Source organism: Chiloscyllium plagiosum, chromosome 43, assembly GCF_004010195.1.
Source record: "Chiloscyllium plagiosum isolate BGI_BamShark_2017 chromosome 43, ASM401019v2, whole genome shotgun sequence".
Taxonomy (NCBI): domain Eukaryota; kingdom Metazoa; phylum Chordata; class Chondrichthyes; order Orectolobiformes; family Hemiscylliidae; genus Chiloscyllium; species Chiloscyllium plagiosum.
The window spans coordinates 98,956-122,533 of record NC_057752.1 but is presented as its reverse complement, the minus strand read 5'-3'; the positions used below and the strand labels follow the sequence as shown (position 1 = coordinate 122,533).

The 23,578-nt window shown below is 41.1% G+C and overlaps 1 protein-coding gene across 5 annotated transcripts in view; it reads left to right on the top strand.

The window, feature by feature from the left end:
- Positions 1–23,578, top strand: part of pan2 (poly(A) specific ribonuclease subunit PAN2) — a 90,404-nt gene that overhangs the window by 12,116 nt on the left and 54,710 nt on the right. For 4 of the 5 annotated variants that reach the window (XR_006309973.1, XM_043681740.1, XM_043681739.1 and 1 more), the window contains 5 exons: positions 3,522–3,789; positions 4,796–5,138; positions 6,725–6,821; positions 13,125–13,244; positions 21,654–21,716. Coding sequence is in view for 4 of the 5 variants with exons in the window: in XM_043681740.1 (XP_043537675.1) it covers positions 3,522–3,789; positions 4,796–5,138; positions 6,725–6,821; positions 13,125–13,244; positions 21,654–21,716 (891 nt within the window). In the remaining variant the exon portion in view is untranslated. The remainder of the gene's footprint in view (positions 1–3,521; positions 3,790–4,795; positions 5,139–6,724; positions 6,822–13,124; positions 13,245–21,653; positions 21,717–23,578) is intronic. The other variant, XM_043681741.1, reaches the window with a different exon arrangement.

Sequence of the window (23,578 nt, the reverse complement as noted above, 5' to 3'; positions counted from 1 at the left end):
TCTCTATCAAATCCCTTCTTAGCCTTCTTGTCTTCAATGAGAACAGACCCAAGTCCCTCAGCCTTTCCTCATAAGACCTTTGCTCCAGACCAGGCAAAATTCTGGTAAATCTCCTCTGTACCTTTTCCAATGCTTCCACATCCTTCCTGTAATGGGGCGACCAGAACTGTACGCAATATTTGAAGTGAGGCGCACTAACGTTTGTACAGTTGCAGCATGACATCGCTGATCTGGAACTCGATCCCTCTACCAATAAAACCAAACATGTTGTATGCTGCCTTAACAGCACTAGGAACCTGGGTGGCAACTTTCAGGGATCTATGTACATGGGCACCAAGATCCTCTGCACATCCACACTACCAAGAATCTTTCCATTGACCCAGTAGACTGCCTTCCTGTTATTCTTCCCAAAGTGAATCACGTCACATTTATCTGCACTGAACTCCATTTGCCACACCTCAGCCCAATTCTGCAGTTTACCTAAGTCCAAATTTTAGTTTGGATCCGGCAATCAGTAGCGTGGGGATTACCTACGAATATTGAGTTGTTCAGGAAGTTCTGCTGAACTAAATCAGACGTGAGCTGTCAGAGTCACAGAGATGTACAACATAGAAACAGATCCTTTGGTCCAATTCGTCCATGCTGACCAGATATCCTAAATTAATCCAACCCCATTTGCCAGCACTTGGCCCTTATCCCTCGAAGCTCTTCCTATTCTGTGGGCAGCACGGTGGCACAGTGGTTAGCACTGCTGCCTCACAGCGCCAGAGACCCGGGTTCAATACCCGCCTCAGGCGACTGACTGTGTGGAGTTTGCACATTCTCCCTGTGTCTGCGTGGGTTTCCTCCGGGTGCTCCGGTTTCCTCCCACAGTCCAAAGATGTGCAGGTCAGGTGAATTGGCCATGCTAAATTGCCCGTAGTGTTAGGTAAGGGGTAAATGTAGGGGTATGGGTGGGTTGCGCTTCGGCGGGTCGGTGTGGACTTGTTGGGCTGAAGGGCCTGTTTCCACACTGTAAGTAATCTAATCTAATCTATTCTTTTACCCATCCAGATGCCTTTTAAATGTTGTTATTGTTCCAGCCTCCACTATTTCCTCTGACAGCTCTGTGTGGAAAAAGTTGTCCCTTAGGTCCCTTTTGTATCTTTCCTCTCTCACCCTAAACCTATGTCCTCTAGTTCTGGACTCTCCCATCCTAGGGAAAGACCTTGTCTATTTACCCTATCTGTGCCCCTCATGATTTTATAAACTTCTATAAGGCCACCCGTCAGCCTGACGCTCTAGGGAAAACAGCCCCAGCCTATTCAGTCTCTCCCTGGAGCTCAAATCCTCCAACCCAGGCAATATCCTTGTAAATCTTTGCTGAAGCCTTTCAAGTTTCACAACATCCTTCCTATAGGAGGGAATACAGAATTGAACACACTATTCCAAAAGTGGCCTAACCAATGTCCTGTACAGCCGCAATATGACTTCCCAACTCATATACTCAATGCTCTGACCAATAAAGGCCGCCTTCACTATCCTATCTACCTGTGACTCCACTTTCAAGCAACTATGAACCTGCAGTCCAAGGTCTCTTTGTTCAGCAACATTCCCCAGGACCTTACCATTAAATGTATAAGTCCTGCTCTGATTCACCTTTCCAAAATGTGGCACCTCACATTTATCTAAATTAAACTCCATGTGCCACTCCTCAGCCCATTGTACACTGTGGTAACTTCTTTGCTGTCCACTACATCTCCAATTTTGGTGTCACCTGCAAACTTACTAACTATACATCGAAATCATTTATATAAATGATGAAAAGCAGTGGACCCAGCACCGATCCTTGTGGCACACCACTGGTTACTGGTCTCCAGTCTGAAAAGCAATCCTCCACCACCATACTCTGTCTTCTAAGTTCAAGCCAGTTCTGTATCCAAATGGCTAGTTCTCCCTGTATTCCATGTGATTTAACCTTGCTAACCAGTCTGCCATAAGAAACCTTCCTCGGATAACTTCGATGTAAATTTTATTGGAAAGTCAAAAAGATTGCTCTGTTTAAGTATTGAACAAATTTGTGTTTTTACCTAGGAAAGCATTTAGCTGTCTTGCTATTGCTGTTCTTTCTCAGCGAATTCAACACTCACCAAGAATTGAATTTGGAAAATTGGGAAGTGGATAATGCTGTTGATTCATCACTAGTCTTTTACCTTTTGGGTTCTGGGTTTAAAACCAGCCCAGTTTCAGAATACGGTCGTTTTTGCTGGCTTTAAGGGTACTGCCTAACCAGTTTGGATAGAGTCGGTCCAATTCCTAATGGCAATAAGACTATGGATGTTGCACAATATTTGGCATCTCAAGCAGAGACCACAGGATTGCTTGTCTGCGATATGAAAAATTTACATTGGTTCAATCAGGAGCACAGTTCTTGGTTTGGGGCTGAATAGAGGAAGACTTACTCTGATCTGGCTGCATTATCCCTGAACTGTTAATGCTTGTTGCCTGAAATGGAAAGAATTCCCCAGTACTGACATATTCCTCTTTGAACACACAAATTTAACTAAAAACAAAATTTGTGTCCCTCCGTAATGGCCAGAATGCTAATTAAAGCACTATTGGGGTATGTTATGAGTCTCCATCTTGTGCTTGTTTGCTTGAAAGTACATTAAAAGACTTTTTCTAATCTGCCTCCCATTATGCTTCTTAATTAGTGAAGGGGGCATTGCAACTGATCCGATGCACATCTTACATCGAAATGAATGGAAAATCCCTGCTGGATTCATCTCCACCCTATCCCCCCTCCCTCAGTGCTCGTTTGAAACACTTTTCGGAAGCAAATGTAACTTTAGTATTTTTTGAGTTGAGTCTCATTTAATTTTGTGATTTTATAATTTGAAATAATTGAGTGAGGTAGCAGCTCCAAAATCACGTAAACATTCAGGGCAAGTGGTTATAGCCACCAATGGAGAAGTGAGACTTTTTTAGAATTTTACAGCAGAAGCAGAACTGAAATAGTTGTAAGAAAATAGGAAGAACAAATTAGTGGTGTCAACTGTTGGAATTGATAGCTAATCTCCCACAAAGACCATAATGGTTGATCAAGTTTAACTTGTTTTCTTCCCAAATTTCCCCTCTTTCTCCCCTTCTCAAGGTGGTTTAAGGATGTGGTCACCCCACCTGTGGCCATTCTTCTGTTTGAGCTGAAGTCCTGAGTGTTAGCAGATTGATGGGAAGGAAGCATTACAGCTGAGTCTAATTCTGTGTTCCAGTTTCAACAATATGTGCATACTTCGAGTAGAGATTATTGGATAGTGGTTAGGGTGCCCTAGATATATTATTTCCCCACTCCCACCTTTCCCCCGGCAACCCACAAATGGTGAGACTAATTTGGAGTATCCCTCCTGCTCTGTGGCAAGAATTGAACATGGAATTTTCCTAGATTATGATAGTACCATAGTGGCAGCGGGTTTATTCGATGAATCATTGAGGTAAACAATGCAACTTGCTTTTTGTGCGTTGTAATTATCCTTGTCTTTTAGGTATCCCTCCGAGATTTGAGAAGTTTTAAAATGGAGCATGAATTTGATGCTTACTCTGGAAGCCTCTCTGATTTTGATGTACATGGAAACCTATTGGTAACATGTGGCTTTTCAAATCGAATGAATGGCTTGTCATGTGACAGATTCTTGATGGTGTATGATCTCCGTATGATGCGGGCAATCAGCCCGTTGCAGGTTCACGTGGATCCTCTGTTCCTGAGATTTATTCCTACATACACATCAAGACTGGCCATCATCTCTCAATCAGGTACAACTCAAAAGGCCAGCGTTTTTACAGAGCATTTATGTCTATAAACTTTATTAACAGATATGATAATGCTTGTGGTGTGTTGGACAATATGCTGTCCCAAAATGACAGGATTATTATGCCATGTAAGGTCCTGGACATTAATCTACTGCTGCAGGATCAGCTCGAGGTTAATTGTTAGGGAAAATTTGTTTTGGTTTGCAAACCTTGTACTTCCCCAGTTTTTCCCCAAAATGAAGAAATCAGCAGGAAAGGAATTCATTATTCGCTTCAAAAAAAGTATGACATAAATTTGCATGCATGATGGATTCATGCCAGAGTTTTTACATGTTATTTCAAACTATTACTTCAGTTACTGCAAATAATTAAACACAGCCATAAATGACTGAAGCCTCGCTCCAAACAGTTTTTAATGTTTACTACATGTTTTATTTTCATTTAGCCAGTGCTATGTTTTTCTGTTGAATTCTATTTTTAGTAAAAATTTGTTTCTGCTCGTCTAGCTCTGTGTGGGATTAATTTAAAATAAAATTCAGATACTTGATGAAATTGAGATCGATAATAGCGATGATGTGGCAATGTTAAAAGAAAGATAACCACAATAAACCAGCAGCAAAAATCACAAAAGTATGAAAGGGTGAAATGTTAACATTTGAAGTTGTTTGTGCTGTAACCTAGAAAATCTTTGGGAATGTATTAAAGGCTTCAACATACTTGATATTTATGGTAGACTAGAGCACTACTGTTTAGATTTGATATGGTGAATGTCTTGCAATGTGCTGTCTGGAATCTGACAAGCTTCCAGATTTCCTCTTTAATCCTAAAGCTGACTGTGTCCTAACACAAACCACTTCTGGCAAATGCCACTGTTGTAGAAACTATTCGTGAGTTATGTAGTATATGGAGTGTGGACTTAAAACAGCCAGCATGCTAGTATGTCTGGCAAAAGATCTTGTTCAAGCCAGTTTGTTCTAGTTATCTTTGTTCTCCATTTGTTCTTTTCCAGGGCAATGCCAATTTTGTGAACCAACAGGCCTTGCAAGCCCAGCAGATATTTTCCACATTAACACTGTAGGACAATTAGTCATGACATTTGATGTATCTTCTAGCAAGCAAGCTTTGGTGTTTGGAGACTCTGGAGGATGTGTACATCTATGGGCAGACTCACCAGATGCTACGTTTAATGCCTATTCTCGTGAGACTGAGTTTCCAATGCCATGTATGGTAGATACTCTACCACATCTAGATTGGAACGATGATCTTTTGCCTTTATCGCTCATTCCTGTCCCTCTTATTACTGAATCTCTATTGTCTGACTGGCCAACAGCAAACTGTAGTGTTACACCCAGGTAACTGAAAGTTTATCGCTGGACACTTGTAAAATGCGCACTGAAGCACACGAATGCAAGTTTTCTCAAACCAATTAGATGTTTTTAACAGCAAAAGTACATTCAATGCATTGCTATTTTTCCACCACATTTAACTTTGGATGCTCACTTCCCTTATGTTAACTTCTCAGCAATCCCTCATGTTAATAACTTCCAACTAAAGTCCCATTCCTTTCATTGATAATATTCTTTATTTCTCTAAGTGGATGCCACTAGTGCGATTTGACACTAATCATTTGACTCCTCTCTCCTACATTTGCTTCTATTTCTCGTGTTTTATCTATTTACAGGCGATACCAGTCTCCTCAATTTAGATAGTAACATCGGAGACCGTCACATATAATGAATAATTCTCAAATTGACTTACTTGCATGACTTTCTTAACCAACAACATGCACTAAATTCTTTGTTGTCCCTCTAAGTGTTAGTCACTGGTATTACCTGATAGATCATGAATTGAGGTAATGTTGAACAGCATACATTGATTTCTTATTCTAATTGTGCTTACCATTCCTTTTTGGGTATTTTCAACCATATGTCAAGAGTGTGGTGCTGGAAAAGCACAGCAGGTCAGGCAGCATCTAAGAAGCAGGAGGATCAACGTTTCGGGCATAAGCCCTTCATCAGAAATCGGGAAGCTTGTGCCCAAAATGTCGATTCTGCTGTTCCTTGGATGCTGCCCGATCTGCTGTGCTTTTCCAGCACCACACTCTCAACTCTGATCTCCAGCATCTGCAGTCCTCACTTTCTCCTATTTTCAACCATGTGCCTTATTCTTAAAGAACAGCCTGGCACTAATTTACTCTTAGTCTCCATTGTTATGTAACCCATAATTAGGAAATATGAGAGTACACTTTTGTGAATTCCCTGCTTGTGATCAAGAAAAGTTGATAACATTACCCTCACCTCTCCTTGACCTGTTAGATCAGAAATACAGCTGCAGAATTGTGGATGAAGCTGTAGTCTGTCACAGTGGAAAAACTTGTTTGTACCCAAACGTGCAGGGCCGTGAAGAGATATGTTCAATCTCTTCTTAAATTTGATACCGAATGTTGGAATTGCGTGAGGGAATGAAGTATCTTAGAATTGATTTGGTTCTGATAATGCAGTCTTACTGTGGTTTATGCGAATGCTATTATAAAGTTACACACAAGACCTGGATTTCCCATTTGCAACACTCAAATCTTACGGTGTGGCCAATGCTGTATCAGATCATCTTATTTGACTCCTATTATTTCCTGGTTACTTGTTCATGTTTTACATTTGGATGAGCATAATGATAGGGGAAGTTAAACTATTTGCATATTCTTTGTGACATGAAATTGCTACAGTACAGTAGATATACAATTTATGATTATATAATTTCTGGAAAGAAGAATAAAGCAAGCAGAAATATATTAATAGTCTGGTATTACAGAATGTCCCAATGTACTCAATCTTCTTTGAGAGACATAGTTCACTTTTGGAGGTCTTGCAATTCTCCAGTAACTAAAAATGACCCTTTAATCTGTTTTAGATTAATTACCCTTGTGATTATTTTGTTTCAGACGAGCTCCACCTGTCGATCTTGAGATACTGCGTACTATGAAGAAAGTTGGGTTTATTGGATATGCGCCGAATCCCAAAACAAAACTGAGAAATCAGGTAAAAACAAATCTGTACCTGTAATTAAATAGTGCGTTTACTTGTGACCTTAAATGAATAAATGTTTTGGTATAGGATGGAACACACATCATGCTGGAAGTTATTATTGTTTAGTACCTTTATTTGGAAAGATGTTGCTAGATGAACTTCTTTTATTTAAAAAATAAATCTACTTTTTGGGAAGAATATTAATCAGCTTCCCTGATGATCCACTCAGTAAAGGCAATGTTAGTGAGCCGAACATGAGAAACAGGAACAGGAGTAGGTCTTTCGGCCCCTCAAGCCTGCCCCACCATTCTATAAGCTCGTGGCTGATCTGTCTAGACCTCAACTCTTCCATGCCAGCTCCTCATAGCCCTCATCTCCCCAATATTTTAAAAATGCATCTATCTCCTGTAAATTATTTCAGTGATCTAGCCTCCACAACTCTTTTGGGGTAGACAAGTCCGCATTCTCACTACCCTCTAGGAGAAGAAATTACTTTGCAAATCAGCTTTAAATAAACATACTGTTATTCTATAACTGTCATCTTGTTTGAGATTGCCTCACTAGTGGAAACTTAGAACAGTACAGTACAGCACAGGAACAGGCCCTTCGGCTCACCACGAGTGTGCCACCATAATGCCATTCTAAATTAATTCCATCTGTTCATTCTCTGTTCGTGTGTCTGTTTAAAAGTCTCTTAATGTTGCTATTGTATCTGCTTCAACCAACTTTCCTGGCAGCGTGTTCCAAGCACCTACCACTCTCTTAAAAATAAACATTCCTTGCACATGACCTTTTTCCCCCCTCACCTCAAACCTATGCCCCCACGTATTTGACATTTCTACCCTGAGAAAAAGACTGTTCATCCCAACCATGCCTCTCAGAATTTTATATATTTCTATCAGGTTGCTCCTTAATGATGCTCTGTTGAAAACAATCCAAATCTTGTCCAATCTCTCTTTCTAGCTGATAGACTCCAATCCAGACAACATCTTGGTAAACCTCTTTTGCGCCCTCTCTAAGGCCTCTGCATCGTGGGTGGGATGCTCTTTGGATGGTCAGTGCAGACCTGATAGGCTGGGATGACCTCTAGCTGCTCTGTAGGGATTCTATGATCATTAAATTTGGATACATTGCACACTGTTATTAATATAGATAGCAAATAGAGGCCCAAGGACTGATCCGTGTGGCACTTCACTAATTACATATTTCCTACCTGAAAAAGACCCAGTAATCCTATCTACTGGTTCCCCCCTTTCAACTTTGCTTCTTATTTCCTCAAAGAATTCTAGCAAATTTGTCAAGCATTATTTTGCTTTAACCATGTTGACTCTTTTAGATTTTGTTGAGCTTTTCTATATGTCCTGCTATTTCTTAATGAATTCTAGTATTTTCCCAACAATAGATGTTAACCCATAATTTCCTCCTTTTCTATTTCCCTCCCTTTTTGAACAGGGGAATCACATTAGCAGTTTTACAATCTGCTGGAACTCTCCCAGAATCCAGTGATTTCTGGAAGATTTGAACGAATGCTTCCACTATCTCTGCAGCCACTTAACTTCAAGGATGCAGGCAGTCAAGTGCAATTTATTGGTTTGAATTATCTGCCCTTTCCCATCTTTGTTATTAATTCCCCAGTTGCATCCTCCAAGGGTACCACATTTACTTTAGCTACTTTCTTTCTTTATACCTGTAGAAACTCTTGCTGTTTGTTTTTATATTTCATGCCAATTTTCTTGTAGAATCAGTTTTCTCTCACTTTATTAGTTTTAGTCATCTGCCACTGGTTTCCAAAGCAGTCCAAATCCTCTGGTCTACCACTAGGTTTTGCTGCTTTACTTGCTTTAATTTTGATTGGATATTCTCTTTGACCGGCTTTTGTTAATCACCAGTTGTTCATCCTTCTCATCAAATCTTTCTTTTTGACTGGAATAAATTTTTGCTGAGTGTTATGAAATACCTATATAAATGTCTGCCACTGCTAATCCACTACTTTCCTGTTAGTCTATTTTCCTGGTCTGATTTAGACAACACTTTCTTAATACCTCTCTAATGGTTCTTATTTAAGTTGAGGACACTGGTTTGAGACCCAAATACTGTCCATCAAACTAAGTGGAAAATTCTACCATGTGTGATTGCTACCCTGTAGAGCATCTTTAACGATCTCATTATACATTAGTAGATCCAAAATAGCCTGTGCCTGGGTAGATTGTGCAATGCACTGCCCTAACAAAGAAGCTTAGATGCACTTTAGAAGTTCCTCTTCCATGTTACTCTTGCCCACCTGATTTGTTCAGTCAATATGGAGATTAAAATTACCCATGATAATTGTAGTGCTCTTCTTGTTCATCTCCATCATTTCTCAATTTATACTTTGTCCTAGAGTAAAGCTGCTCTTCAGGGGCTTATAGACGATTGCCACCTGTGACATCTTTCCTTTGCCATTTCTTATTTCTGTCCAAACTGGTTCCACTCATTGCATCTGGATCACTGCTCGCCACCACCCTTTCTTTATTAACAACTCTATCCCACCTCCTTTTCCTTTTTTCCTATTCTTTTGGAAAGTGAAAATCCTTGAATATTGAGGTCCCAGTTTTAGTCACCCTACAATCACTTCTTTAAAGCTGTCAAATCATTTATTTATTTCTGTTTGTGCCGTCAACTCATTTATCTTGTTACAAATGCTGCGTACATTTGCATAAAGAATCTTAAGCTTTCTAATTTTACCATTGTTACTTATTCTGGTTCTAATTTCTGCTGCATTCTTCTGCCTGTATTTTCTACCCCTTCCTGTTGCACTTGGATTTATTATTCACCTCTTCACTGCCCTGCGCCTCTTTGACTTTTAAGCTCCCTTCCAATTGAATGTTCCCCATCCACCCTACCCCAATTAGCCATATTCCTACTAAAAAATACTTGATTCATTTCCTGGTCTTTTCTGAGGTAGCTGGAGTGGCAATGAAAACTTTGTAGTTGGCCTCAATAGAGAGGGGAAGACCATAGATGGTTCCCATGCTTGTTTGCTATCCAGCAGTTGCCACCGAAATGTGTGGAGACCAGGAAACAATATTGGGCTTGGTTATGATGCCCTTTGTGATTGAAACAATCTGCTGTTATTCACTGTTTAGGTCTACACCAGAAGAATGGTTACTGAAGAGGGGTACCATGTGTGGCACTGATGTTTTTTCATACTATGGAGCACACCTATTAATGTACAGGAATGTAGCAAAATGTGATGTCTCATTCTTCACCATTAACATGTTTTGTTTTAAACAATTGAAACAGTTCTAAGTTTTTTCAAAATACTTTTAGAAAAAAATTCCATTTTCATCGAGAAAACAACTTCAAATAAATAATTTGGAGGTGTTGGTGTTGGACTGGGGTGTACAAAGTTAAAAATCACGCAACACCAGTTGTAGTCCAACAGGTTTATTTGGAAGCACTAGCTTTCGGAGCGCTGCTCCTTCATCGGGTGGTTGTCCTCAATGGTGGGTCATGACCCCCCAATGAGGTCACTGAAATAGTGTTTTGGGATGCATGCTTTCCCTCGTCTGAGGTAGCAATGGTGATGATGGACAACAGACTCTGGACAGACAGCTCTGTGAGTCATGATTTGCTTGCAAATGAGCAAAAGGGCTAAAGGTAATCTAAGGGCAACAGTTTTCAGAGTTAGAGGATAGCAAGTCCATGGGGACAAGCAGGGTACATACCCTGCAGTGCGTGTGACATCATGGACAGAACATATGTCTCAGACAATACATCTTCGGAAAATGTTAACAGCTACATAAACTTGAGTTCTGGCTTTCGGAACTTGAGCAGCAGTTGAAGTCACTCAGAGGAGCACATGGATTGCATGTGTAGGGACGTGTTTGCACTGTAGAATAGAAGTGTACAGGCAGAAAAGGAATGGGTGATTAACAGACAGTCTAAAAAACCAGGTAGGTTGTGCAGGTGTCCCTGAGAATATTGTTTGTCTGTCAGTATTCTATTTTAGAAAGAAATGATGGTGACGGTTCCTCAGGGGACTGCAGAGTCAAATGGGAGAATGAGGAGTTAAATGGAAATTAATATTGTTAAGAAGGTAGTCCTGGAGAAATTAATGGGGCAGAAATTTATGTTCCTGTGACCTGATCAGAGTGTTGAAGGAAGGGGTTTTAGAGATAATTAATGCATTGATGATAACTTTCAGAAAATAATTCCAGAGATTCTGTAATGATTCCTGCACACTGAAAGCTTGCAAATGTCACCCATTATTTAAGAAAGGATCAAGGGATAAAACAAGAAACTATTGACCATCAGTAGTAGGGAAAAGCTGTACTCCATCATAAACGACATGTTAAGTGGACACTTTGCCCAATCAGATCATGATACCAATGTGGATTCTGAATGGATAATAGTGTTTGATAAATTTTGAGTTTTATGAGGCTGTTACTAACAAAATTGATAAAGGGGAGTTGATAGATGTAGTATAGAGCAAAGTCTCCATTATCCGGTATTCTGTTATCTGCGTGTGCTTGATATCAGGGAGTTTACCATACTAGGATTTTCAGAAATCTTTTGATAAAGTCCCCAATAGGAGGTTGGTTAACAAAATTAAAGCACATGGTACAGAAGCTAATGTACCGACACTGATTAAGGATTGGCTAACAAACAGAAAACAGTAGCAATAAACAGACTGTTTTCACATTGGAGGATTGACTAGTAGGGTAATGCAAGGATCAGTGCTTGGGCCCCAGATGTTCACAATTCTTTTCATTGATTTGAATGTGAGGACCAAATATAATATTTCCAAATTTGCAGAGTATACACAGCCATGTAGGGACATGTGCTGTGAGTAATGTGTTTGGAGGATTTGGACAGGCTTACTGATTTGACAGGAACATAGTTTGAGAGGTTATCCACTTTGGTACAAAGAAAAGGTAAACCTTTTCTTGAGTGGTGAGAGGTTAGCAAGTGTAGCTATACAGAGGGACTTGGGTGTTCTTGTCAATTATTCACTGAAGACTAACATTCAGGTGCAGTGAGGAATTGGTAAGGGTCGGGGAATGTTAGCTGGCGACCATGCGGGGAGTGGTGAGTGATTGAAAAGATTACAGCTTGTATATGTATGGGGGAAATGTCTACTTCCTGTGATGTGTGTTGTGGGGGTAAAAAAGACTAGTTACTCTGTGTGTTGTCATTGGGCTTGAGAAGATAATTTTTAAAATAAAATACTTTAAAAAAAATACATTACATCTTTTATGTTAATTTATAAGACACAAATTTTAATTATATACTGTTAATGTGCTGCTTTGTTGCTAATTTGTTTTTTGCCAGCATCTGGGGTCATGCTGGAAAACAGTATGAGAAGTATTGCCCTAATAAATTATGCTTTCTCTCCTTTTCTGGATCTTTTCCATTTTGTTCAGAAGCTGTATTGATGGGCAGACCACCTGATCACGGACTTCTAGTCAAAGATATTATGGAGTTACAAGTTGTGACAGATGAACAAAGGCAGCAATCTATGAATTTCCCTGCAAGGAAGCCACAAACTTCTGGTCAGGCTGAGATGGGAACTCTGCAATTACTCTGAGTTTGAGTGCCACTATACATTTCATAACATACCATTCTATAACCTCTTGTAACCTTCTAGCAGAAACTGGGGAAAGTCCAATTCAACTTGTTTTGAATTCCTAAACATTTGCTGGTGCATTTGAATGAAATAGACCAGTTTGCCACAAAGGGAATCAAGTGCAAAGCTTATGGCACATCCTAATTGGTACAAACAAAACCAATGTTTGCTGTTGAAAACAGTGCAGCTTTTAAATTTGCAAACAAAATCCAGAACTCTGCTTGGTGTTGAAAATTAGAGGTAGCACTTAAAATTTTATCACTCTTTGTGAATTTTCCGAAAGCTCGAATTTTGTGGCTCTGTGGGAACCAGCAACCCACTGATACTGCTCCCAAGTGGCCAGTCTTCATGGATGCAGCTTGACAGTGAAGGTTGGAAAGTTATTTGACCACAGAAGCATAATGGCAATGCCTGGTTCTGCACAATATACTTTGTGGCAGAGGTCGCTGCATTATTAATCCTAATTTTAATTTTTATCCTTCCTTTTCTTGGTAGATATTAATTGTCGTGCTTCTCGTTACAGCTGTCCAAGCTGAGCTCGGCTAACTCAGCTCAGCCAGGAGTTGCTGCTGGAGTTGATCTATTCTGTTCCATGTGGTCCAGCTTCGGTTGTACACTGGGATCACTGTTACTCATTAGACCATTAGTGGAGTTCACTGCTTTTTAGAATGACTTATTATTTGTTGAAGTAAGTTACCTGTTTGTAGGTTCCATATAAATTGAAGGAGATGGATGCAGAATTTGACAGCTACAATCAAATCCCCGAGTCTCCTATTGGAAGGGAGGAAGAGCCTCATCTGTACATGGTGCCAAAGAAATACCGAAAGGTCTGACTCAAAGATCATAATAACAGTCGCTTGGTAGTACAGTACTTGAATATTGCTGATTAGAGAGACACATTATTAAAACTTTTCAACTTGCAGTCATCAGGACATGCACAAGAATGCCAAATTTCAGACAATTACAACTCACATGAAAGGAGGAAATGGTGCTGATTGGCTGCCAAATCGATTCTAATTGGATGAGTCATTGCCATGGAAAAAGGAACCAGGAGCTGTAGGCTTCCCAAGCTCTTAGGTGATTCAATCAAGGTGCAAGGCTTAACCATACACCTTTTGTTTGTAGAGTGTTTGCTGTGTGTTTTGCCTCTAGCAAGTGTAAATGAGCCACATTATGAACTCAACTGATTATCTTAAATTGATTGTGAATGCAGCTATCAGAATACATTTGGATTGTTCAGCAAATGCTGCCCGATTGAGGAATTTGTCTTTTGGATTTTGCCAGTGTGGCCTGGTAGAGTACAGTCTGTTCTCTGGATTAGTGGTGCTGGAAGAGCACAGCAGTTCAGGCAGCATCCAAGGAGCTTCGAAATCGACGTTTCGGGCAAAAGCCCTTCATCAGGAATAAAGGCAGTGAGCCTGAAGCGTGGAGAGATAAGCTAGAGGAGGGTGGGGGTGGGGAGAAAGTAGCATAGAGTACAATGGGTGAGTGGGGGAGGGGATGAAGGTGATAGGTCAGGGAGGAGAGTCTGTTCTCTGCCTGTTACATAGAGCCAAAGGGGCATGCTTTCGATTTGATTAGCCGATTGCTGGGGCTGCAGCCTACATATCTGGCATTTCACTTGCAGTGGAATTCGTACACTAAATTGTTCAATTGTGAGATATGCAGAATGTCTTTTTGTACCGACCGCAACATCCTAAGAGTGAAAGAAATTATGCATGCTTAGCCATGACGTGCCAACCAATCAGCATCTACTCTCCCATAGTACAAGTTACGGTGATTTTTAAAAAAATTTTGCTTTCTTGTGTTTGTCTTGATGAATGAAAGGTGAAGAGCCTTGGCAACATGGCTCTCTTTCCAACAATCTTCAAAAAATCCATACTGTATTGATATTTATTGCTATATTAATGTCAAAGCGTAAAAGCAAACTAAAGAAATTGAATAGCAGAAAGTGAGGACTGCTGATGCTGGAGATGAATTGAAGAGTATGGTGCTGGAAAAGCATAGTCGGTCAGGCAGCGTCTGAGGAGCAGGAGCATTGACGTTACAGGCATAAGCCCTTCGTCAAGAATGAGCTCATTCCTGATGAAGAGCTTACGCTCGAAACATCGATTCTGCTGGTCATTGGATGCTGCCTGACTGGCTGTGCTTTTCCAGCACCATAAAGATATCAAATGGCATGTTTTTAAAAGGTTAACTAATTTTTATTCACAATGGTCCTACTGATATGAACTGATGCTAAATTTAGGAGCATCAGAGTCATCAAGTTGTGCAGCATGGAAACAGACCCTTTAGTCCAACACTCCCATGCTGACCGGATATCCTAAATTAATCTAGTCCCATTTGTCAACATCTGGTCCATATCCCTCTAAACCTTTCCTATTTATATATACCCATCCAGATGCCTTTTAAATGTTGTCATTGTACCCGTCTCCACCACTTTCTGTGGCAGTTCATTCCATACACTCACCACCTTCTGTGTGAAAAAGTTGCCCTTCAGGTCCCTTTCAAACTTTTCCCCTCTCACCCTAAACCTATGCCCTCTAGTTTTGGACTCCCTTACCCTGGGCTATTCACCCTCTCCGCACCCCTCATGATTTTATAAATATCTATAAGGTCATTCAATGCTCCAGGGAAAATAGCCCCAGTCTATTCAGCCTCTCCCTATAGCTCGAATCATCCAACTTTGACAACATCCTTGTAAATCTTTTCTGAACTCTTTCAAGTTTAATAATATCCTTCCTATAGCAGGGAGACTAGGATTGAATGCGGTATTCCAAATGTAGCCTAACTAATGTTCTGTAGAGCCGTAACATGACCTTCCAACTCCTATACTCAATGCACTGACCAATAATGGCAAGTGTACCAAATGCCGCCTTCACTATCCTGTCTACCTGCGACACCAAGGACTTCAAGGAACTATGAACCTGCACCCAAGGTCTCTTTGGCAACACTGCCCAGGACTCTGCCATTAAGTGTATAAGTCCTGCCTTGATTTACCTTAAAATGAAACATCTCCCATTTATCTAAATTAAATTTCATCTGCCATTCATCAGCCCATTGGCCCATTTGATCCCATTGTACTCTGAGGTAACCACCTTCACTGTCCACTACACTACCAGTTTTGGTGTCATATGCAAACTTACTAGCCATTCCTATGTTCACATCTGAATCATTTATATAAATGACAAAGAAGCAGTGGACCCAGCACTGATCCTTGTGGCACACCACTGGTCACAAGCCTCCAGTCCGAAAAATGACCTTCCACCACCCTTTGTCTCCTTCTTTCAAGCCAGTTTTGTAACCAATTATTTAGCTCCCCTGATACCATTTGATCTAACCAGCCTACCATGCAGAATCTCGTTGAACGTCTTAAGTTCCATGTCTACCACTCTGTCCTCGATCTTCTTTGTCACTCAAAAAAACTCAATTAAATTAAAGAGACACAATTTCCCCCACACACGGCCATGTTGACTATTCCTAATCAGTCCTTGCCTTTCCAAATGCATCTAAATCCTGTCCCTCAAAATTCCCTCCAACAACTTACCACCACTGATGTCAGACTCACTGGTCTACAGTTCCCTGGCTTTTCCTTACCACCTTTCTTTAAATAATTGCACCACATTAGTAACCCTCCACTCTTCTGGCACCTCCCCGGTGGCTATCGATGATGCAACTACCTTAGCAAGGGACCCAGCATACTCGTCCTTAGCTTCCCACAAAGTTCTCGGATTCCCCTGATCAGGTCTCAGGGATTATCTGCCTTGATGTGTTTTAAGACGTCTGGCACCACTACCTCTGTAATATGGACACTTTTTCGGGTACAGTATCACTATTTATTTCTCCAAGTTCTCTAGCTTTCTACATCCTTCTCCACAGTAAATACTGATGCGCAATACTAGTTTAGTATCTCACCTACCTCCTGCAGTTCCATACATAGCCTAATTGCTTTAAGGGGCCAATTCTCTCCCAAGTTACTCTTTTGCCCTTAATGTATTAGTAGAATCTCCTTGGGATTTTCCTTAACCCTCTTTGCCACTGCTTTCTCATGTCCTGTTTTTGCCCTCCTGATTTCACTCTTGAATATACTCCTACTTGAAGGATTCTTCTAAATTCCTATGAATACAGGCCCAACCTTGTCAGCCTTGCCTCAGAAAATCCATCCATACCCAGGATCAAGCAAATGAACCTTGTCTGAACTACCTCCAATGCTCGTGTATATTTCCTTAGATAAGGGGGCTAAAACTCTTCATAGTATTCTGGGAATGGTCTGACTAGGTCTTACGAACATACAAAGTAGTAACAAAAGTAGGCCACTTGGCCCATTTAATCTGCTCCACCAGTCAATAAGATTGTGGCTGATCTGAGTTTCACCTCAACTCTGCATTCCTGCATATTCCCAGTAATCTTTCATCCCCTTGGTAGTCATTGATTTATCTAAATAAAACAAAGGACTGCGTTTGCTGGAGATCTGAAAGAAAACAGAAATTCCTGGAGAAATTCAGCAGGTCTGGCAGCATTTGAAGAGAGCAAGAAGATTCTGAAGAAGGGTCGCAGGACTTAAAACGCTAACTCAGCTTTCTGTCCCCAGATACTGCCAGACCAGCTGAGCTTCTCCCAGAATTTCTGTTTTTGTTTCAGAACTTCAGCAAATGCAGTTCTTTGTTTTAATTTAGATAAGTCATTGACTACCAAGGGGATGAAAGATTACTGGGAATATGCAGGAATGCAAAGTTGAGGTGAAACTCGGATCAGATAAGTTTTTGTTGAAGGATCTAATTCTGCCTTAAGACAATGGATGCTTAAATCTTATTTTTTTTTGAGGAAGGGACTTTTAAAGAGACATCCCTGTGTGAGTGGAATAAATTGTTTCCATTTCTGCTTTAAATGGATCACCCACTTATTTTTAGACAAGACCCCTAGTTCTAAATCTCCAACAAGAGGAAACATTCTTTCCGCATCACCCAATCAAGTCCCCTCAGACTCTTGCATGTTTCGTTTAAGTCAACTCTGACTCTTCTAAACTTCAGAGGATAAGGCCAAGACCAAACCTGCTGAACCTTTCCTGATAAGGCAATCCACTTATTCCAAGTATTAGTCCAATAAACCTTCTTGGAACTGTTTCCAATGAATTAGCATCCTTCTGTAAGTACAGTGACCAGTATTGTACACCGCTCCAGATGCGGTCTCGCCAATGCCCTGGATAACTAAAGCATAACCTCCCTACTCTGACATTTCAGTCCCTCTTACAATACAATGTAACATTCTATTACCTTTCCTGATTACTTGTTGTACCCACGTACAGTACGAACTGTTTGTGATTCATACACTTGGATATCCAGATCTCTGCATCTCAAAGCTTTGTGACCTTTCACCATTTAGATAATTTTTTAAAGTCTTTCTGCCAAATAAACAAGTTCACACTTTCCCACATTGTACTGCATTTGCTAGATCTTTACCCACTCACTTAACCTATCTATGTCCGTTGGTAGGCTTTTTATGTCCTCTTCACAGCTCACATTTCTGCCTAACCTTGTGTTATAACCAAATTTAGCTACCATACCTTCAGTCCCTTCATCCAAATAATTTATGTAAATTGTAAAAGTTGACACCCCAGTACCAATCCCTGTGGCACATCATTCATGACATCCTGCTAGCCTGAAAAAGACCACTTATTTTTTCTTTCTGCTTCCTGTTAACTAGCCAACCTTCTATCCAGGATAGTATGTCAGCCCCAACATTGAGTTTTTATTTTCACCACTAACTTAATCTAAACACAATGCATCCACTTGTTCCTCTCTATCTACTGCAGAAGTTACTACTTCAAAGAGCTCCAATAAATTAGTTAAGCATGATTTCTCTTGCATGTTTTTACTGGCAAGCGGGAAGGTGGTTTGAAGTGTGTCTACTTCAACACCAGGACCATCTGGAATAAGGTGGGTGAACTTGCAGCATGAGTTGGTACCTGGGACTTCGATGTTGTGGCCATTTCGGAGACATGGATAGAGCAGGGACAGGAATGGTTGTTGCAGGTTCTGGGAATTAGATGTTTCAGTAAGAACAGAGAAGATGGTAAAAGAGGGGGAGGTGTGGCATTGTTCGTCAAGGACAGCATTATGGTGGCAGAAAGGGCGTTTGAGGACTCTACTATTGAGGTAGTACGGGCTGAGGTTAGAAACAGGAAAGGAGAGGTCACCCTGTTGGGAGTTTTCTATAGGTCCAGAGATGTAGAGGAAAGGATGGCAAAGATAATTCTGGATAGGAGCGAGAGTAACAGGGTAGTTGTTATGGGGGACTTTAACTTTGCAAATATTGATTGGAAATACTATAGTTCAAGTACTTTAGATGGGTCAATTTTTGTCCAATGTGTGCAAAATGACTTCCTGACATAGTATATAGATAAGCCAACAAGGGGCGAGGCCACATTGGATTTGATACTGGATGATGAACCAGGCCAGGTGTTAGATTTGGAGGTAAGTAAGCACTTTGGTGATAGTGACCGCAATTCAATTACATTTACTTTAGTGATGGAAAGGGATAGGTATGTACTGCAGGACAAGGGTTATTGCTGGGAGAAAGACAATTATGATGCGATTAGGTGAGATTTAGGATGCATAGGATGGGGAAGGAAACTGTGGGGGATGAGCACAATTGAAATGAGCTTATTCAAGGAATAGCTACTGCTTGATAAGTACGTACCTGTCAGGCAGGGAGGAAGTGGTCAAGCAAGGGAGCTGTGGATTACTAAAGAAGTTGAATGTCTTGTCAAGAGGAAGAAGGCGGCTTATGTTAGGGTGAGATGTGAAGGCTCAGTTAGGGTGCTTGAGAGTTACAAATTAGCCAGGAAAGACCTAAAGAGAGAGCTAAGAAGAGCTGGGAGGGGACGTGAGAAGTCTTTAGCAGGTAGGATCAAGGAAAACCCTAAAACTTTCTATAGGTAGATTAGATTAGATTACATTACATTACAGTGTGGAAACAGGCCCTTCGGCCCAACAAGTCCACACCGACCTGCCGAAGCGCAACCCACCCATTCCTACATTTACCCCTTTACCTAACACTACGGGCAATTTAGCATGGCCAATTCACCTGACCTGCACATCTTTGGACTGTGGGAGGAAACCGGAGCACCCGAAGGAAACCCACGCAGACACGGGGAGAACGTGCAAACTCCACACAGTCAGTCGCCTGAGGCGGGAAATGAACCCGGGTCTCCAGCGCTGTGAGGCAGCAGTGCTAACCACTGTGCCACCGTGCCGCCCACGGTACATCAGGAATAAAAGAATGACTAGAGAAAGATTTAGGGCCAATCAAGGATAGTAGTGGGAAGTTGTGCATGGAGTCCAAGGAGTTAGGGGAAGCGCTAAATGAATATTTTTCGTCAGTTTTCACACTGGAAAAATGCAATGCTTTCGAGGAGAATACTGAGATACGGGCTACTAGACTAGGTGCAATTGATGTTCGCAAGGAGGAGGCGTTCGCAATTCTGGAAAGTGTGAAAATAGATAAGTCCCCTGGACTGGATGGGATTTATCCAAGGATTCTTTTGAGAAGCCAGGGAGGAGTTTGCAGAGCCTTTGGCTTTGATCTTTGTCGTCATTGTCTACATGAATAGTGCCAAAAGACTGGAGGATAGCAAATGTTGTTCCCTTGTTCAAGAAAGGGAGTAGAGACAACCCTGGTAATTATACACCAGCGAGCCTTTCTTTGGTTGCGAGTAAAGTGTTAGGATTTATAATCATCTCGAAAGGGATAATTTGATTAGGGATAGTTAACATGGTTTTGTGAAGGGTAGGCCGCGCCTCACAAACCTTATCGAGTTCTTTGAAATGGTGACCAAACAGGTGGATAAGGGTAAAGCAGTTGATGTGCTGGATATGGATTTCAGTAAAGTGTTTGATAAGGTGCTCCATGATAGGCTATTGCATAAATTACGGAGGCATGGGATTGAGGGTGATTTAAGAAGACTGAAAGAAGACAGAGGGTGATGGTTGATGGAAAATATTCATCCGGGAGTTCAGTTACTAATAGTGTACCACAAGGATCTGTTTTGCGTCCACTGCTGTTGGTCATTTTTATAAATGACCTAGATGAGGGCATAGAAGAATGGGTTTGTAAATTTGCGGATGGCACTAAAGTTGGAGTTGTGGACAGTGCAGAATGATGTTGCAGGTTACAGAGGGACATAGATAAGCTGCAGAGCTGGGCTGAGATTTGGCAAATGGAGTTTAATGTGGAAAAGTGTGAGATGATTCACTTTGGAAGGAGCAACAGGAATAAAGAGTACTGGGTTAATGGTAAGAGTGTGGATGAGCAGAGAGATCTTGGTGTCCACGTACATAGATCCCTGAAAGTTGCCACCTAGGTTGATAGTGTTGTTAAGAAGAAACATGGTGTGTTAGCTTTTATTGGTAGAGGAATTGAGTTTCGGAGCCGTGAGGTCATACTGCAGCTGTACAAACCTCTGGTGCGATTGCACTTGGAGTATTGCGTACAGTTCTGATCACTGCATTATAGGAAGGGTGTGGAAGCTTTGGAAATGGTGCAGAAGAGCTTTACCAGGATGTTGCCTGGTATGGAGGGAAGGTTTTATGAGGAAAGGCTGAGGGACTTGAGGCTGGTTTTGTTAGAGAAGAAAATTGAGAAGTGATTTAATTGAGACATATAATCAGAGGATTAGATAGAGTGGACGGTGAGAGCCTTCTTCCTCAGATGGTGATGGCTAGCACGAGGGGATACAGCTTTAAATTGAGGTGTGATAGATATAGGACAGATGAATGAGAGAGTTTCTTTACTCAGAGTAGTAGGGGTGTGGAATGCACTGCCTGCGAAAGTAGGAGGCTTGCCAACTTTAAGGGCATTTAAATGGTCATTGGATAAGCATATAGATGAAAATGGAATAGTGTAGGATAAATAGGCTTCACATTGGTTCCACAGGTCGGCACAACGTCAAGGACTGAAGGGCATGCACTGCACTGTAATGTTGAATGTTGGCTCTGCCTTGAAATTATTCAAGTGCCCTGTTATAACATCCCGAATAATAGCTTTTAATATGTTCTCTGTAACAAATGTTAAATTAATTGGCCTTTCCTTTCCTGTTTTCTGTCGTCCTTCTTTGAATAAAGGAGTTAGATTACCTATTTTCCAATCTAAAAGAACCTTCCCTGAATCTAACGAGGTTTGGAAAATTAAAATCAACTCATCAACTGTCTCACTGATGACTTCTTTTAAAAATCTAGGATGAAATTTATCAGGGCCATGGGACTTGCCATTCTGACAACTTACTCAATACTACTTGTCTGGTAATTGTAATATTCTTGAGTTCCTTCCTCAGTTTGAAATCCTGATGTGTAGCTATTTGTGGAATGCTACTTGTATCCCCTCCAGTGACTTAAAAATATCCATTTCTTATTCTACAGACTCATTTTCTATAGGACCTGTAGTTACTTTGTTAATTCTTTTCTTTATCAAATATTTGAAGACACTCTACATATCTGCTTTTCATATTTTTGGCTAACTTTCTTTTATACTCTAATTTTTCCTTCCTTTATTAGTGTTTTTGTAAGTTGCTGTTTTTAAAGTCTGTCCAGTCTCCTGACCTGCCACCTATCTTTGGACAATTATGTCTTTTTATGGTTGATGCTGTCTTTGACTTTTTTCAGTTAACCACAGATGGCAAGACCACCCTATTTTATACTCCATTCCCTCTGATTAAAGCCAGCATTTTGTTTGTCTTCCCTTTACCTTCTGAACTTGTATGCTTGCTTTTTGTTACTTATGCACTAAAGCTTTTAGTTTCCTCTCTGCTGCAGCTTTCTTTAGTCTTTCTGTGTATCTCTGTATTTCAACGACGGGTGGCACGGTGGCTAGCAATGCTGCCTCACAGCACCAGGGTCCCAGGTTCAATTTCAGCCTGAGGTGACTGTCTGTGTGGAGTTTGCACATTCTCCCAGTGTCTGCTTGGGTTTCCTCCCACAGTCCAAAGATGTGCAGGTCAGGTGAATTGGCCATGCTAAATTGCCCACGTGTTAGGTGCATTAGTCAGAGGGAAATGTGTCTGGGTGGGTTACTCTTCAGAGGGTCGGTGTGGACTGGTTGGGCCAAAGGGCCTGTTTCCACACTGTAGGGAATCTAATCTAATCTAATATTCAGCTCCTGCTAAAGTGCATTACCTCACATTTTCCCATGTTCCATACTTGCCATGCATTAATTTCCTATATTCCATCTGTCAGGTTTTTGCACATTCAATTAATGTGTCTGTATCCCTCTGGAAATGCTCACTTGCCTTCCCACCCATTTTTGTGTCATCCACAAACTTAGTGATAGTACATTTACTTCCATCATTCAAGTTGTTCACATATAGTGTAAATAATTGTGGCCCTGGCATTGATCCCTTTGGCACACCACATATTACAGGCTGCTGCATGACTCTACTGCGTTGCACTTTGTAGTAGTAATTTTATTTGTTACTTATTTAAATTGTCAATCTATTTATTTGGATTTTTTTATCTGAAATTCATATTTACTGTTGTACCAAACTCCATCCTTCTGAAATGTGCTCATTCACCCCCACACCACCACCACCAGGGAGACAGAAACTGAAATGTGCCTTCCCAGTGCAAAATAGCAGAACAGCTCTGGTCTTAATTTACTTGGCTTCTTTCATAGCAACATAGAAATATAGAAGATAGAAGAAGGCCATTTGGCCCTTCGAGCCTGCTCTGCCATTCATCGCAATTACGGTTGATTGTCCAGTAGCTGAATCCTGCTTTCTCCCCATAACCTTTGATCCCACTCACTCTAAGTGCTATATCTAGCTGCCTCTTGAGTACGTTTGCTGTTCAGTCTGCTACTTGACAAATCTGTGGGCACTTGCCCTTGCCTTTTAACATCATTATGATATTTTTGCCTATTTGTTGATATTAGGAGAAAGTGAGGACTGCAGATGCTAGAGATCAGAGCTGAAAATGTGTTGCTGGAAAAGCGCAGCAGGTCAGGCAGCATCCAAGGAGCAGGAGAATCGACGTTTCGGGCATGAGCCCTTCAGGAATGAGGAAAGTGTGCCAAGTGGGCTAAGATAAAAGGTAGGGAGGAGGGACTTGGGGGAGGGGCGTTGGAAATGCGATAGGTGGAAGGAGGTTAAGGTGAGGGTGATCGGCTGGAG